Genomic DNA, 18105 nt, shown 5'->3' with positions numbered 1-18105 from the left:
GTCCGTCCTGACTGTCCTCTAGAGGGATCCAACACCCCTGATGGCCTGGGGACCTTTGCTGGTATAAATCCCTCCTCCTGCCATTCAGCCTCCGCTTCTGAAAAAAGCTTTGTGCATTAAAATCACAAACTTAGAAGACAAGGCCTGCTGTCTCGGGGAGGGGCCGCATCGGGAGGAGAGGCAGGCTCTAGGTCAGCTGGTTGCACAGGGCTTAAATTCAGTGTACTAAAAGTACAAAATCAGTAGTAAAATGAGAATTCCCTTCCCCCGTCTGGCAAAGAAACAGGTGCAGCAGGCTGGCTCTCCACATGTGGATACAAAATAGAAATCGAGGCATCGGGAGGGAGGGGAGTGAGGAGCTGCCGTGGGAACGGCAAAGTCCTTCCGTGCCCGACTGCTGCAAGCGGGAGATAGAGAACTGCTCTCCGCTCCTTCCCCCGTAAGCTGCTGGTCCTTGTACAGGGTACCGATTAATAAAAAGTAAAAACCTTTCCTCTTTTTACTTTTTCTTTTCCCCTCCAGGCAGCTTTATTTATTTATTTTATTTAAAATTTTTGTATACCGCACAATGGGTAGGGGACTATCCGTCTAGGCGGTTTACATACTTGCACATACATAAATAAGCAATACATAAAATACAAACAAATTAAAAATTTCATATACAAACAAATTAAAATTTATGAAAATAGACAATTAGATTAACAATCATGATGTAATGTGATAATCCTTAGTATAAATTATATGCGCGGGTGAAAAGGTGAGTTTTTAGTAATTTCTTAAATTCTGTATGGTTGGCTGTCAGGCGGATATGTTTTGGGAGTGTGTTCCACAGTATTGGGCCGGCAACAGAGAATGCTCGTTTACGGGTTAATGCTAAGCTAACGGATTTTATTGTGGGTACTAGTCAAGGGAACGGAGTTGTCTGGTCGGTCTATAAATTCTTAGTAATGAACATAGCCAGATGGAATTGGTATTGTAGAGCTTAAAGTGACAGAGGGATTTTACTTCTCTGATGAGAGACCTGAGGTATGAGACTTCTCAGGGATGTTAAAATGACAGAGGAATTTTACTTCTCTGACAACAAGAGACCAGAGACTTCTCAGGGATGTTAAAATGACAGAGGGATTTTACTTCTCTGATGAGAGACCTGAGGTATGAGACTTCTCAGGGATGTTAAAGTGACAGAGGGATTTTACTTCTCGGATGAGAGACCTGAGATATGAAGCTTCTCAGTGGTCTTAAAGTGTCAGAGGAATTTTATTTCTCTGACGAGAGACCTGAGGTATGAGGCTTCTCAGGGATGTTAAAGTGACAGAGGGATTTTACTTCTCTGATGAGAGACCTGAGATATGAAGCTTCTCAGTGGTCTTAAAGTGTCAGAGGAATTTTATTTCTCTGACGAGAGACCTGAGGTATGAGGCTTCTCAGGGATGTTAAAGTGACAGAGGGATTTTACTTCTCTGATGAGAGACCTGAGGTATGATGCTTCTCAGGGGTCTCCACAGGGAAGGGACTGGACCACCCCTCCCTCTGCACCCAGCTCCTCACAGGAACAAGAAATTCAGCGCTGCTACCTGTCAGAAACGACCCGCTCTCCCGTTCAGTCAGAGGAATGGCGCGTCTCTGCAACTGTTAGGCTGCCCCGAGGAAGAAACGGCATCTCAGAGCAGCAGGGGGTCATGGGGGAGAGGTTGGACCACCAACATTCACCCATAAGGCAGCTGAAATATTGGCTGTAAGAAATAAGTAAACACTTACCCCCAAAAACAACAGAATAACATAAGACGGAATATACAAGACAGATCTGTCACTGAAAACAAAGTTCTGCCTGCAAGTCTCCAGAGAAGCTGAACACAGGCTGCTTTTTTTTTTTTAAACTTTATAACTATGATCCATCCAAGGAAAGAATTAGAGGAAAACAAAGAATAAAGAAATTCTGTAAACTATCCTCTCAATGAACTGGGGAACCGAAGGTGCAACTGCCATCTACTGGAGTCAGAGAAATACTGAAGGTTTACAGAGGGCGCACCAGTTATGAGGGACCACCCTCTCAGTTTTTGCTCTGATTCCATCTGCTGGAGGGGGGACATAACCCATGGTGTGGACTGATCCTGGTTCATAGAGGGAAGGGGAGTTACTGCTGCTCCATGCAGGTTACCCCCATGTTTATGTTATGGGCAGTAACTGCTGCTTCGTGCAGGTTACCCCCATGTTTCTGTTAGGGGTGATAACTGCTGCTCCATGCAGGTTTCCCCCATGTTTATGTTAAGGGCAGTAACTGTTGCTTTGTGCAGGTTACCCCCATGTTTCTGTTAGGGATAGTAATATTAACAATCAAAAGCAAGCAACTGTCAAACCCATACCAAAATTACTTCTAGCTAGAGTTTTACAAGGTGAGCAGCCTTCCATAGAATCCTCTTTCTTGATAATTCAGACAATGCTGTTTCAATGTGCTTTTCTTTTGGACTTGGCTGTAGAAGCAGTCCTGTGCTTTCCCCTAATGTCTGCATACCAGTACCCTGGACCACAAAAGTCAAGGCCCAGCATTGGCCGTCATCTGAATCCTATTCCCCTTTCTCCCCCTGCCGTTGAGACAGAGAGCGATGTTGCAGTTGCGTTAAAATGATGAAAGCTTATTGGTTAAGGGTAATAATCCCCATGACTTCTGTTAGGGGTAGCAGCTGCCGCTCCATGCTGGTTGCCTCATGCACCCTTTCCTTAATTGCCACCTCTAGCCTTTAGGGATCCACAGTTTTTATCCCATGCCATTCTGCACCATAACAGGAAGGGGCAAATACACTGCTAGCAGCATGAACATTTCCTGCATTTATTTTGGTGCCTGTCCCCTGAGATCCACAGCAGAATCCCACAGAAATAATTTATTTCTCTTTACTAGGAGTGTACATGGAAAAAAAAAATCCATTCTTTTTTGTTTTATTTTCTATTTATTGTTATTTTTTTGTTTCATTTCTTTTCTAGAATGACAGAAATAAAATGGCTTTATGTTGTTTTATTTCAGATGCATCATGCCTAGCTCTCACTGAGGACCTTCTGCTTGGTAATGCATAACACGTACCACCTGAGCCATCGGGCTAACCCAGTATGAAACGTACAGTAGTAGTGGTATGGACTGGTTTCTTAATTTCCAAGTAGAAGACCTCATGGTAAGAGTCGCTTTAAACAATCTACTCACGTGACATCCAGCACTGCTCCAGTTGCTATGGAGCTCGTCCCAAAATACACACTGGGAGGTGAAGCAGGTGATGGCTAGAGTTATGTTGTCTTTGTTGGGAAGGTCTTCTTCTGGGTCATGTCTCACTGTTAAGTAGTAAGTTCCTTCTCCATAGAGCAGTTCTTCTGGACTGAGAACCCAAGTATGCCCCTCATCTTAAAAAGAAACAGTTTGGTTACCATTGTGAAGTGAAAACTCCGCAGCAGCAAAATGTGCTCTGTGCCCTTTACAGGGACTCCCTGCAGCCCCTAGTATATGCAGGAAAGGCTTTCTGATCAACCCTGCCTGACAGCTAATTATGACTCCCAACAAAGACTAGTGGGGTGAATCGCCGAGTAAGGATATTTGTTATTTATTCTGAGAAATGACACCCATTTGTGAGAAAAGGATCTTGAATCGAGCAAACTCAGTCGCAAGTGCTTCTAATGTCAGCTTACCGGACAACGTCAGGACTCAGAGACCCTGCCGCCTCCTCTTACCTCCGGTAAACTGCTTGTTAGGTAGATGGGTTTTAACATCATAGCTTGTCTCATTCGGGTGATACCCATATCCCAAGTACAGCATCAGTGGGATCTCCCATTCTAGCTCTAAGTGGATCACAAGGGAGGCATTGGAGGAGGTGACGTTAATTTGCAAAGCAGAGAAGTTTCCCAGATTCAGCAGACTCCTGTCTTCTTGAGGTACAGACGCTCTTGGAAGAATTATCTAAGCATAAATACACAGAGAATTACATTTTAATTTAAATTAGCACATTTCCTAGCTGCCTTTTCAACGATTGCCCATGGCAGGGCACAAATTAAAATGCCACTACATCAATATTTCACACAGTATTAGAAATTACAATTAAAATGCTTCATAATACATAAATATACCAAATTGAAAAACACCAAACACAAACAGAGCCAAAAACATATAACTTAAACTTCATTCATCAAAGCACTTAAGAACATGCCATACTGAGTCAGACCAAGGGTCCATCAAGCCCAGCATCCTGTTTCCAACAGTGGCCAATCCAGGCCATAAGAACCTGGCAAGTGCCCTAAAACTAAGTCTATTCCATGTTACTGTTGCTAGTAATAGCAGTGGCTATTTTCTAAGTCATCTTAATTATTAGCAGGTAATGGACTTATCCTCCAAGAACTTATCCAATCCTTTTTTAAACACAGCTATACAAACTGCACTAACCACATCCTCTGGCAACAAATTCCAGAGTTTAATTGTGCGTTGAGTGAAAAAGAACTTTCTCCGATTAGTTTTAAATGTGCCCCATGCTAACTTCAAGGAGTGCCCCCTAGTCTTTCTATTATCCGAAAGAGTAAATAACCGATCCACTTCTACCTGCTCTAGACCTCTCATGATTTTAAACACCTCTATCATATCCCCCCTCAGCCGTCTCTTCTCCAAGCTGAAAAGTCCTAACCTCTTTAGTCTTTCCTCATAGGGGAGCTGTTCCATTCCCCTTATCATTTTGGTCGCCCTTCTCTGTATCTTCTCCATCGCAATTATATCTTTTTTTGAGATGCGGCGACCAGAATTGTACACAGTATTCAAGGTGCGGTCTCACCATGGAGCGATACAGAAGCATTATGACATTTTCCGTTTTATTCACCATTCCCTTTCTAATAATTCCCAACATTCTGTTTGCTTTTTTGACTGCCGTAGCACACTGAACCGACGATTTCAATGTGTTATCCACATGCAGGTGTCAAAGACATAGACAGTAACACAAATGAACTGGATGTGTCACAAGTCATCAGTACATCAAAACAGAAGCCTAAATACAAAAAAACACAAGACAACACTTCAAATATAAAACAGGTGCCAAACCAAACTTCTCAGCTCCTAAATCAAGATTAAACACTCGGGTATGGAAAAGTCTCCTTCATCTCATATCTATCAGAATTTAGATATTACTTTACCATAGGAAATCGTTTAGGGTACATTCTCTCCCCCACTCCTAAAAATCATTTAGAAAAGAGCCCATTGTTTTTATCTGGGGGTTTTTTCTGAAAGGTGGAGAGTTCCACAGGCAGAAAAAGTTCTTGTCCTAGACTTCATTTGGCGTAACTCATGTATCAGTGGACTGCTCAACAGCCGGTCGTGTGCAGATCGCAACGTTTTCCTCAGAGTGTACCAGTTCAAACAGGTTTTGAGTTACTGAGGACCAATATTGTTCAGAACTCTAAATGTAAGAGTGAGTAACTTAACATGAGTGCACAACCACACTGGCAACCCATGGAGTTCACAAAGACACAAACTACCTTAATAAGGTTTTCTTTTCACATTTTAACATGCAAGATGTGCCTCTTGGCATGCAAGTGATCTCTTATCCCCCCCCTCCCCCCTATGAACTGACTGCTGATGCATGTGGGAAGGAAATTGAAAGAGTGAGCTACGGTGCATTCCAACATTCTGTATGGTCAAGGACACGCTGACAATACACATACCCTGTAACATATCATTACTCATGTCTTAAGTCCAGTCATCCAAGACAGGCAAGTTCTGATCTTGATATAACTCTTCTCGTGCTCAGTAGTAACAATGGAAACTTGCTACACTTCTAAACCAATGAAATATGCAGCTTCTTGGCCTTTTTTGGCCATGATCAGATATAAGATCTAGATTATGCAGCTTCTTGGCCTTTTGGCTGACCCTGAGAACCTATGCAATGTGGGTGGGGAGGAGTGGGGGTTGGGAAGATGATGGCCTGCCACCTGATTCCACTGGAAGGATGAAGCTGTTTGGATTCTGGCCTAACCAGGTGGATTAAACCTGCTGAAAAAATAAATGTATGTGCCCAGTGCATGGCATGATTGGTAGGATAGACAATGGCGATCAATTTTCAAGGAGTTTAGGCTTCTAACTGAGAGTTCGGCTCCTAAGTTGGCCCTTTTGAAAATTTACTAGGACTGAGTCCTTAAATTTAGGATCCTAATTTCCTAGTGGGTGGCTACGGGGGCAGAGTTAGCATGGGGGAAAGAAAGTTGGGTGCCTAGCACTGATTTAGGCCATTGATTAGCGGTGAAAAATTTAGGCCCACGAGTTTTAGGGCCCTAAGTGTAGGTGAATTTTAAGCTGAAAATGGGCACCTAACTTAGCAGCCTGAATTTAGGGACGCAACATTTTTTGAATATCAGCCTCATGACATCTGACTTCTCCCTCTGATTGGTTGAAACCCTGTGACTCATGCAAAGACTTTCACTGATTGAAAGAGGAAGAGCCAAATAGGGAATAAGCCAAGCCTGGCTACATAGCTGGCTAGACACAAACGACTGTGAGCTTCCCTGTGTCTATGTGTGTTGGTGAGATGGGGTCGGGGGAGTAGGTGTTTGCTATGCATTGAATCGAGTGCCTCCCACCTACCCTTGAACTGATGCGAGATCTGTCTTCCAGGAGTGACTCCACTTACTGCCCTTATAAAACAGAGAGCTTTATGGAGGGAAAACCCTTTAACTGCTTTATCAACAATAAGCCAGGGAGATCCCAGATGACTGTGCGCAGAGCGGAACTTTTTGGCACAGTCATTTTCTGTCCAATCACAGTCTTTTAGTGTTATGACCATTGGCTGCGGGCGGCTGCGGCCGACCCAACTCACATTATGTATTGCACTGCTCTCCTCTCCAGGTGAACTTGTAGCTGTAGCTAGTTACCATCACCGCGTACCTCCTATCTCTTGAGACTCCTCGTGGCGGTTGGGACGCCGCCGACCTACACACCAATCCAGGCCTTCCTAGGCACACACCACCGAGCCTCACTTTAAAGGCACAATGGTGGGAACCTCAGGGGCATCCCCGACTGATGACATCACAAGCTTGGGATTTATAAGCACCTCCCTTGGCAACGAGTTCCTTCGCCTCACAAGTGCTTGTTCCTGTCTCTCCGGACCCGTGGTTCCTGCTTTGGATCTCCACCTGCTGATCTGGACTCTGACTCGGGTACCCGCTCCTCGGGGGCCTGCTTGCGCTTCCTTTGGGAGACCTGGTCTCCAAGCTTCCCCGCTCCTCGGGGTAGCTCCTGCGCTCCTCATTAGAGTTCCTGCCTGCTCGCTCCTCCGCTCCTTGGGGTTGCCTCAAGCACTGCCTATCAGAGAGCCCATCTCTACGCTTCCCCGCTCCTCGGGGCAGTCTCTACCTTACCACACCGGAGTCTACGCTTTCAGCCTCTACATCACTTTATCTGAGACTTGATTCTACACTTCCCCGCTCCTCGGGGCAGTCTCAACGCCTTTACACCAGTGGCTTTGCTCTACGCTTCCCCACTCCTTGGGGCAGCCTACGTCACTACATCAGAGACTTGACTCTTCGCTTCCCTGCTCCTCGGGGCAGCCCCTACGTCATCACCTGTTGCCACGCTGTCCCACCCCTCGGGACAGTCTCTGCATCACTCCTCCAGAAGAGCCTGTCTCTGCTCTCCCCGCTCCTCGGGGCCTGCCTAGTGCTCCTCTGTCTTGGAGGTTCCTGCTCTGGCACTTGTAGCTCCTGTCCTGCCTCAGTACTGTGACTCCTTCGTCCCGCTCCTCGGGACGCCTCACAGTATCTCTCAGTGCAGATACCTGCAGTCACGTGGCAGTGACACAGGTCGTTCTCTCTCTACTGAACTACAGTCATGTCCCCTGCTACAGCTGACCTTGCCTCCCGATGGTGAGGACCCGTGGGGCTCCATCCTTCAGGTAGTATCAACCTCCACCTCGGGCCAAGGGTCCACGAAACCCACGAATCCTAACATTTAGTTTTCAGACCCATTTTCTAAGTATCTTTGCTCCGTTCGGTCTCCTCCCTCGATTTCTTACTGTGTGTGGAGGGTGAGAGAGGCCCGATGTTCAGACTGATCCCTAAGTATTTTACAGTGTGCAAATGTTTTTCCTAGCCTATCTCTGCCAGCCACTCTGGCTACTTCGGCATTATTGTACTTGCCCTTTGAGCCACTAGCGGTTTCTCTCCTGAGCTTAACTTACCTCAATATGCTCTTTCAGGTCTGTGACGGGTATAACGGAGCCCTCAGCACTGGTGAGGCTCAATCCTCCCACAGCTCCGCTGATCTCAAAGCCATTGCTGGAGGAGAAGGGATTCAGAGCAAAGCTCACCATCTGCAACAGAGCAGGAAAAAAAATAATGATGTTATCCTACTGTCTTCCAGCATATTATTTACAAGATATTTAAAAAAAAGAGGTGGGGGGGGGGGGGGGGGTTTGCCTTAGTGGCTGTCATAAGGAGGGATCAATCCCTGCCTTAGGTCTTCTGCTCCCTATAGTGAGGGAGTCATAGCCGCTGTGCAATGGCGACACCTAATGGTCAGATTTAGGTCCCACAACTGCAGGGCTCCAGAAATGTTCCTGGGTCCCTACCCCCACCCCAGCCAAGGATTATCACTGCGAAGAGTTAGGAGGGGGATATAAAACAGAGGAAAAAAAAAATCCCCAGCTAAGTTGCAAATGAAGACATGTGGCACCACACGCCAACCGAGACCAATTCCTGTTGATCCAAAGGAGCAAGATTAAAAACAATTCCATTATGTTGCGTGGTTTGCATTCAAACCACCAGATGGCGTCAGACTCACAGACTCCGTGGCTTTTAGGACGCCGTGTCTCTGGGAATAATGGATTTATGTAAGGACAGTGACCAGGGCCATGAGGCTGCTCCAGAGCATCAGGGAGACAGAGCCAAGCCTGTTGCTATCCCCAGCGAGAGTGGCACCTTTAGTAACAAAGGAGATGGAAACAGAGAAGGATGATTTGGCCCGCCCAGCCTGCCCACTTGTCTTATGCAATGGTTGATTTCACAGCCATGTCTGAGGATTCAGAGTTACTGCAACCTCTAATGTGGAACCGTGGCAAACTGGTCTCCTCCAAGCTCCAGTTAAGAAGCTGCTTTATTCCTTTCATCCTGCATTTCTTTTATTTATTTATGTTATTTAATCAGCAGCACCTTAACTGACAATGAAAAAGAAAATGCTGAAGAGAACAGGAGGCACGAATTAATCAAATCCCAAATGCCAAGAGGCTGAAACGCTGCTTTAACGATAGAATTTGCTTTTAGCTTGAGAGTTTTGCTCCATTGCTGTCAGGCGGAATACCACAGACCACGTGAATAGGCTAACATCAGTCAACTTCAGCCAGTGCAAGAGCTGGTGCTGCCCCTGAGAAAGGTGGGCGAACATAAACCAAGCTTTGCGGTGGTAGGAGCGCTTCCAACCTGCTATCAGGGGCGGACCCAGGCTTGTCACTCTGGGAGACTCCACACTCCACCGTGGCCTCCAGAGCTGTGGTCTGGCATCATTCCTGTTTTGCATAGTTCCGCTTGGCCCTACCTATGAGTTCCCACGTTCAGCTACATTGAATATGGCCCACGTGTGCGGCCTTTGCCAGAATGCACCGTGGCAGTTCAACGAATAATCCTTCTTCTCGGGTGTGCTTTGATATACCTGATACTGCAGCGACAGTCCCTCGCACGTATGCACCTTGAACTTTGCCAGTAGATGTCCCTTCCCCACCGGGATTCATTGCAGCGTCCCCCAGCTGCTGCCAGTCCAAGGAGCAGGGTCCAGGAGCTGTACTTTGATTTCCTCTGTGTATATTTGCAGCACTGTCACGGGGCCATCAGCCCAGCCCAGCCCTGAAGCCCTTAAGTGACACGGGGTGAATATTACTGCTTGTCATATGTACGTCTAAATGCTGCAAAATGCACCACAGGCACACGTGTCCGTCAACCGATCAGCATGCCAGGCAAAGTCAAGGTGCAACCTGTATGTTTCACTGTCAAAATGATGTTCTTACAGTGGGACAACATGTGTTTACTTGCCCTTAAATCCACGATGGCATCACTTTCCCCTGGGACACTGACGGTGGCAAGAGAGGGCAGAGTAAAGCTGGCAGAGCTGGTGCTAGTGACACTCACGGAGGTGCCATCCAAGCTGTCCGTCTGTAACCTGTCCAAGAAAAAGAGAGAACCCCACAGTAAGAACAGGGAGGGCGGGGACAGAGAGGAGTGGCGCTCTGTTGCAATTAGTTCTAGGGACGGGACATAGTGGTCACATTTGAAAAGCAGGGATTTTCCATTATTCCCTTAACTCACCCAAAAAATTAGGGAGCCCGGCATTTAACTTGAGACGTTGGGCCTGTAAGTCTGCATTTTAATCATTTTTGTCCTGTGGCAGGCAACTATGCTATCAGCGCAGCTTCTTCCAGGACCATGAAAAGATGCAAATGCCGTGGCTGGTCCGAACTGATCCCACCTCCTTACTGGTGATGGAAGCGAACCACACAGCACTAAAGTGACTGGAACCGCTGGTGCCCACTACCCAAGCTGCTAGTCCCAGCAGAGAAATTAAGGATTGAGCAGCCACGGAAACAGGACTCCCTTCTAACCCTCTAGTGCTGATCCTTCAGAGCAAGGTTGATGGACTCAGACAAGCTCTCACCAGCATTATCTTGGCTGGACAAGCTATGTGCATGCATAAACGGGCCATCAGGTCACAGGACGACCGAAGTGATATACTCTACAAGCACACCATAGTCACTAAATAGGAAAGGAGAGATGCTCTGAAATGCTTTGCTAGCTCTCATTAAAGGGAGAGTGTGATGGAGTATTTTCCCTGTGTGGGACCAGGCATTTAGCCCGATCCACCTTCAGTCCTACAGAGGGGGAGAGCTCTGTGGGCAGGACCCTGCTGGGAGGGAAATAAGAGTGTAAGCCCAGCCCCCCTGCCGGTCTCCAGGAACAAGGAGCTCCTGACCCTCTCTGAAGTTGTGTTGGAAGCATACTACAAAGATAGGCAGTTATTGTTGGTGTGATTTTCTGTTTATGTTAATAAAAGTTAAGATTGCATCGGAAAAAGGCTGGAGATGGTGTGGTTTTCTGCTCCAGCCCAGAAGATTTGCTCGGTCATCCTCACAGGGGGCCACTGCTAACCGGATCTCGTCCCCTTAAAGATCTAGAGCATAAAATGGTGTAGCTATGAGCTGTTCTTCTGGAGTACGACTAGTAAGATATAGGGAAAGCAGAGAGAGCATTGCCACAAAAACCACCAATCCTTGGCCTGGCCCCAGCATACATGACAAGAACAGCTCAGCTACAAATGGCGAGTCATGTGTGGTTTTCTATAAAGCTTTCCAACAATTATGCTTGGGCTGTCTCATACATCCTGTTTCACAAAGACAAGACAGGCTTCTGTATGAGCCATAACAAGCTATACGTCCATGCAGAGCACTGACATGTTGCTGAATTACACCTGGCCTTGGGGAATAAGTGGCAAATGAGGGCATACACTGATGTCTCAAGCTCCGCTTTTTCACATACGTCATCTGAATGGCCTAGATACTGTTTTCTTTATATAAAAAAAGCCTTTGCTAGATCAACACAATTTTAGGGTGGTCTTCCAATCACTAATAAGCACCTCTTCAGATTATTGTGATGCCTTATATGCTGGCCTTCACCCTCAGACCACTACAGATGATCACTTTTCTACCCTGTTCGATGTCAACCGATCTGATATGGTCATTACCATGAAGGTCGGTATAGAAAAGTGTTAAATAAATAAATAAATAATCCAAAACGCTGCTGCACGCCTTCTCACTGGCACCAAGAAAAAACATGGACGCCTTACTCCAGTTCTAAAATCTGCATCCCATCCAGGACAATCTCGCATCTTTAACTCGTAACCTGTTGCACCACACTTCATCCCCATGGATCAGTAGTATCCTCAAATTCTTCTTGGAATTCCCTCCCTCCAAGCACACCAGAAACAGCTTTCTCATTAGCTGGCCCCGGCCCTCTGGAATTCTCTTCCACAACATCTATGTACCTTGACCGATTCGAAAGAATTCAAGGAGGCCCTGATTTTCAATTGTTTTTGCCTCACCCGTGCCTGCTAGCCAGACTCCTCCCCAGTGCAGTTTTTCTGTTCTTAGGCAGACTCCTGACTAGTGGGCGCGACGGCCTTTTATCATTGTCCAGGTTCTACATTTTGCTTAATCTTGTTTTGTTGCATTTTCCATTTTTATGTATGTTACTGTGTTACCCGCCCCAAGCTTCGGAGGATGCGGGCTACAAATAATTTTAAATAAATAAGTACATTATTTAGAATCCTAGAGAGACAGAACTGAAAGGGACCTCGAGGCCCCAGTCTACCACCCTGCCTCCAGTTAGGACCCACTGCACCTAAAAACCACCCCAGAGAGAAATTCGTGTAACGAGCTCTTAGAAGCCTCTAATAATGCAAATTCCTCCATCTTCCTAGGTAACTTGTTCCAGCGATGGATCGTCCTGAAACTAGAATTTTCTTCCCTTGTTACGCTTGCTCACCAGCCTCCAGATAACCCTTGTTATGTATTTCAAGGCTGCTCTCTGCAGCTAGGTCACTGCTCCCCTTGAACAGCAGTGCCCGTCTCTCTGTATGACCTTTAACCTTCTTGCACAAAGCTGTGGAGACGTTAGTGGCCAGCACCCAGGCAGTGGCTCTTCTTACCTGTTTATATACATGGCAAGCGAGGGAGCGGTCAGCACCATTGGCTGCTGGTCTGGCAGCTTCCCTATCAGCAGTGCACTCTGCAGGTTATCCACCGTGCTCAGCAGCTGGTGAGACACCAGGCTCTGAAAGGGCACAGAAGAGACAGATTTTGTTCTACTTCATTTGCATTTCAAGTGAGCAAAGTGCAAGCAGAAACCAGTAACGGGCTCCTACATTTCCAGAACTGACAACGGAGTCACTGAGATAGCAGGTACTGCAGAAGTGATGGAGGGGAGAGGTAAGGGAGACGCAGCTCCTTGAGTGTCTCCGAGGCAGAAATGCTGCTCAGAGGCACAATCACAGGCTCTTTGTAACATTTACCAGTTGCAGCCGGCAACACTCACCCAGCAGCAGCCGCATAGCATTTGAGCCGTCCCAGCACATTGCTCTGGCTCTTCGGGGAAGACGCCACCATCGCAACGCTGCTGCCAGCAGCCCCTTAGGCGCATGCATGTGGACCACTCTTAAAGCGCCTGCAGCAGGAAACTGAGAGAGGCGCCCAGGGATGATGTCAGCGCTGGCTGGGTACTTTAGCCCGGCTCTCGCTCCCAGCCAGCGCCTCAGCAATGGGTCTCCTGCCTTTTCGTGCGGTGCGTGTTGCCTCATCGTGATCCTGCTTCCTGCTTCCTGCCTGCCTTGCCTCATCTTGTCCAACCTGCCTTATCTCATCCTTGCCCTGTCCAGCCTGCTCCAGTCCACCCTACCTAGCCTGATTTCACAGGTTAACCATTGCTTCAAACCTGGACCATTCTCTTGCCTGCTGCCTGCCACTGACCATTGCTTGGGACCTGGACCATTCTCTTATCTGCCGCCAGTCACTGACCATTGCTTTGGCTCTGGACCATGCCTTGCTTGCCGTCAGTTCTGACCCTTGGCCTGAAGCCGGAGATTGGCTGACTGCTGTCTGCCCTGACCTCAGCTTAGCCTCTGATTCTTCTTCTTCTGTTTGCCCTGTGGGACTATCACCTAAGTCCAGCCAGCCCCTGGAACCTTAGGGTTCAATCTGCGGGGAGCGGGGGCTGGTACAGGTGAAGCTCAGTTCTGTCCCGGCCCAGAGTGAGTTCGTCAGATGTTGGCGTGGGTCTACTGGCTTCGCTTATTAGGCTGCACCAGCCACGCCATAGCACAAGGATCCACTCTCCTTACTCTCTTGTAATGACCTGTGCCAGCCCCCCAAAAGTTCAAACTAATTCTGAACCAGGAGCTGAGCTAGAAGAAGCCCAAATAGGAACCAGATGGACTTCTCCGGCTAATCACCAGGCTCTCTCATTGCCTGCAAACCACGTGCACGGCCAAAACTCTAGGACCCTGCTGAAGAAGTTAGCAAGCTGGGATAGAAAAAGTCTAAAACCAGGTTGTCCCAGTAAAGACAATGCAGGTGGGGCCCAATATTCAAAACACATTCAGCGCTATCCAGCCGGATAAGCAGGTCTTGTGCGGCGAAGTAGTGGCTGCTGAATATGCGCTTGCATTCAGTGGCCGCCACTTAGCTGTATAAGTCCCTTATCCGGTTAAAAGCTGCACGCACAAAAAGTAGGACTGTAGTAGGCAGAGTGAATTAGCCATATAGCTTACACAGCTAACTACTGATGTTTGGAGTTAGCCACATAAGTTTACGTCTACGTTTAGACGCCTATAGAGCAGGTATAAACGTAGCTGGGTAGACTTATCCGGCGAAGTGCACACATATATGCAAATATGCAGCGGCTTTGCCGTGCCGCTGAATATACATCGCAACTTAGCTGATTTAGCTCCATCTGGCTAAGTTACTTACACAGCCAGCTTTGAATATCTACCGCATGGTAACTCTGCCAAAGAGCAGAAACACATAGGTGACCTCAAATGTACAGAAAGTGTATGAAGCGCAGCGCTGTGAGTGGAGACGGGCTGTGACTCTCCTGCTGTTTGGCGCAGTACCTGGGTCGTGCCACTTCCGACGGTCTCATCCGTTCCGTTTTTCAAAGTGGCTTCCAGTACGTTGTTGACTGCGTTGAAGAGGTAGCCGGTGGCGTCTTTCCGCCTCTGGTCCCCCTCCCCATCCTCACTGCTGACGCTTAACAGCATCTCGCTCACATCCTTCAGTGTGCCGCTGGCTTCCACCTGGAAAAGGAACAGGAAAGGGGCTCTCATTCCAGCTAATGGCCGAGTGACAGCCGTGAGTGTATGGCTTTAGGGTGGACCTACGATGGCACGAAATGGTACTACTTTCCTCTACAGAGAGGAACTGTGGTTTCCATCGTGAAGACCCAGCACCAGGCAAAGACTGAGACCTGAGCCTGGCACCCCACGAGGCAGGAAATAAAGTTTAGTCTCAATATTTAAATGTGTAGACCTGTCATCAGGTCTGAATATTCAAACGTGTAGGCCAGACAGAGCTATGGAAAAGGCGGTGCACTATGTCTGGGTTTAGATTTACGGCATAGCAGATAGGACACCATACATTAGGGAGAAACCTTGTGATCAAAGAGTTCGTGTGACCTCATGACCTTACTTTGGGAGGGAAGAAAGCTTTATCAGTGTTACTCGGGTCCCTCAGGTGAAGATATTCATATCAGAATAGGACTGTATACTTTAATTCTAATATTACTTTCTTGCTTAGTACAGCTGTGAATCTGATCTCGGCAGCTGTTAATTCTCGTTTTCCAGTTTTCTTGCTCAGCGTTTTGTTTTTTTTTTAAGTACTAATTTATTTTATTTATTTAAAAACTTTTCTATACCGTCATTAAGTTAAATAACCATCACAACGGTTTACAGAAGGGCACGATAATGAAAAATATGGGTGGTATAGATAACAAATTAATCATGTGCCATGATAGTACGGTAACAATTTAAAATAATAAACTTAGTGTGTAAGTAAGCCTGTTTGTTAGGAACATATTAGGCAGTTTGATTTTAACATTAATTTGCTTTTGTAGGTTAAAAATAGCAACTTCTAGCTGGGTGCGTCCTTATCCATCAACTGTTTTTTTCCTTCTCTTTATCTTTATAAAAAGCTTGTTTACTGTCCCATCAGTCTTTCACTGAAATTCAGGCCCTGGGGCCTTATTCAGAGTGTAGTGAGCAGCTGCTTAAACTGGAACAAGCTGAAGTCAGAGGAGATATTACCACGACAGTCAACAAAAATACATCACTAACGCAGCCCTATGGGAGAACAATTACAGTTCCATGTATCTATGTGAAAATCGCTCAGCTTATGATTATTCAATAAACATAAAGAATATCAGAGTTGCCAGCTAAGCCCCAAGTGATGCTTACAAGCCTGGTTTCTTTTCTTTCTAGATTAGTACTGACAAAAACAGGAGGAATTTCAGATTACTTAGAGAAGAGCTTTCATAAGCCAGTACTAGATCAGGAAGTGCATGCAATCAGTGACTCTTTTATTTGCAAGAAAATAACTAAATATGTTCATTGATGTGCCTCTTGGTTGAGCAAGAGTGTCAGAACGTCTCTGCTTTGCCTCACAGTGCTGAGAAAGCATTCGAGCCTGGGTGAGCCAAGAGGCACCTCAACCGATATGTCACCAGGAATCTTTTACAAGAGGAACTTCGTTGGCTGTTGCTTTGGTTCCTTGGGCACTGAGACCTTTTCCTCCCTCATAAAATACTGCAGGGTATGTCTGGGAGACCTGGGGGCCGCATCTCTCTGTACCTGTGCGGTGGCCGAGAGTTCCTCGCTCTTGTGAGTGATCTCTTTCAGCACCTCCGACATCTCAAGAGCCGTCTCCATGGAAGTGACGTTCACTGCAGACAGGGTCACCAGCATGGCTTCTCTCAGCTTGAAATGAAAAGAGACGATGAGAGAATGGACAGTAAAGCTGCAGTCAGAGCAGACTACACTGTGAGGGTTTTATCTGGAAGTCTGGATAGTCGCCAGTCTCCCAGTTTATGGGTAGCATTGTCTGACTCATCTGAATATTTTCTTACATTAGGTATAAATAATATTTTTCCCTCTCTGACTGTGACGGCAATGATAGGACAGCTGTCATGCTTTTGTCGATATATTGCTTCATATTCATTTGCAGATAAATTCCTATGTTAAATTTAAAAAATACTAAAAATCTGTTCCTTCCTAGTTCCCCTCCAGAGTCTGCAGGTCAAAACTGTGCAAACGGTCTTTGTACTAAAGTGGATAGGGTGAAAATTACCCCAAACCAGTATCTGGGAGGCTTCACATTGTGGGGGTTTTCAGTACAAATACAATAAATAGTTCAGACTTATTAGTAGGTGTTGCAAATGGAATTTTGACTTCATGCATGGGTGCTAGTCCTCATGGCTGACAAAAGCTGCAACAGACTTGGGTGCGTTTGCTTGCTCCCTTGGTGCAGCCACAGAGAGATGAAATAGCCTCTCCAGAACCTCTTCATATTGCCAGGGCCTGAAACGTCTTTGCACTCATGCCATGACCGCCTTAGGGCATTGCCCAGTGAAAGACTTGCAAGCAGTGCCATGTTATTCTATTTTATCCTGTTTTGATGCCTGCCTGCAGGGTAAATATTCTGCCTGCAGCCGCTGTCAGTTTCAGGATTTGGATCATTAAGACCTTGCACCAGTTTGGCAGGCCTCTTCTACTTTGGCTGGGTCTGTGTGTGGAGATGTGGCTCAGAGAATGAGGCAGCCCTGCTGCTGATGAGCTCTCACCAAAGGCCTTCTCTCAGTTACTTCTTGGTGCTGGCAGTTCATTCTCAGGATACCAGGGCACCAGTCACAGTCCCATGCCATCGTCTGCAGTACTGGTGCAGAGGGCCTGGACTAACCTCCTTCTTGGTGTCTGTTCGCAGGGAAGTGTTCAGACTTTCTTCCTGGCTCCTGTGATTAAGGACGGAAGATACAGACTTATAGAGCTGTATCAGGGAAGTCCCACTGTCCTCTCCTTTCAGAACCGTATTTGCTTTCTCTGATACAACAGATAGCAAAGTCTGGTTGCCACTATTCAAGTCTTCATTTTTCACCTGGAAGCAAAAAAGAGAAAAGGAAAAAAGAAACAGAGATACAAAGCTAACACCAGGCCTCAGGAACTCTTGGATCCAACCCTCCTCTAAATCTTCTGGGATTTGTAATTCTGCTTTTGACAATACAAAATCCCTACATGAAGCCTTAAATGTGTCTGATTATTGGGCATTAGGAAGTCCTGTCACACTCTTGTTAAGGGTCCTTTCATAATCTTATCAAAGTTCCCAGTTGCCCTTGAAAGACAGATCCATAGTAACATAGAAAATGATGGAGGATAAAGACAAAACAGTCTATCCAGCAAGTTGCTTCATTCAGGTTACTCCCCATGCCTATTGTTAAAGATAGCTACTGCCACTCCGTGCAAGTTACCCCCATGCTTATTGCTAAAGGTAGTAACTGCCACTATGTGCAAGTTACCCC

At 46.6% G+C, this 18105-nt stretch overlaps 1 protein-coding gene across 1 annotated transcript in view; it reads right to left on the bottom strand.

Moving 5' to 3' along the window:
• Positions 1 to 18105, bottom strand: part of PKD1L2 (polycystin 1 like 2) — a 122130-nt gene that overhangs the window by 69031 nt on the left and 34994 nt on the right. Inside the window, exons 16-23 of the mRNA XM_029610621.1 lie at positions 17490 to 17684; positions 16385 to 16510; positions 14654 to 14836; positions 12695 to 12819; positions 10030 to 10156; positions 8187 to 8318; positions 3712 to 3937; positions 3194 to 3387 (exon numbers count right to left, since the gene is read on the bottom strand). Coding sequence (XP_029466481.1) covers positions 3194 to 3387; positions 3712 to 3937; positions 8187 to 8318; positions 10030 to 10156; positions 12695 to 12819; positions 14654 to 14836; positions 16385 to 16510; positions 17490 to 17684 — 1308 coding nt within the window. The remainder of the gene's footprint in view (positions 1 to 3193; positions 3388 to 3711; positions 3938 to 8186; positions 8319 to 10029; positions 10157 to 12694; positions 12820 to 14653; positions 14837 to 16384; positions 16511 to 17489; positions 17685 to 18105) is intronic.

The sequence above is a fragment of the Rhinatrema bivittatum genome, chromosome 7 (assembly GCF_901001135.1).
Source record: "Rhinatrema bivittatum chromosome 7, aRhiBiv1.1, whole genome shotgun sequence".
In the NCBI taxonomy this organism is placed as follows: Eukaryota; Metazoa; Chordata; class Amphibia; order Gymnophiona; family Rhinatrematidae; genus Rhinatrema; species Rhinatrema bivittatum.
The sequence above is the reverse complement of the archived record's forward strand: the minus strand, read 5'-3'. Positions and strand labels throughout refer to the sequence as shown.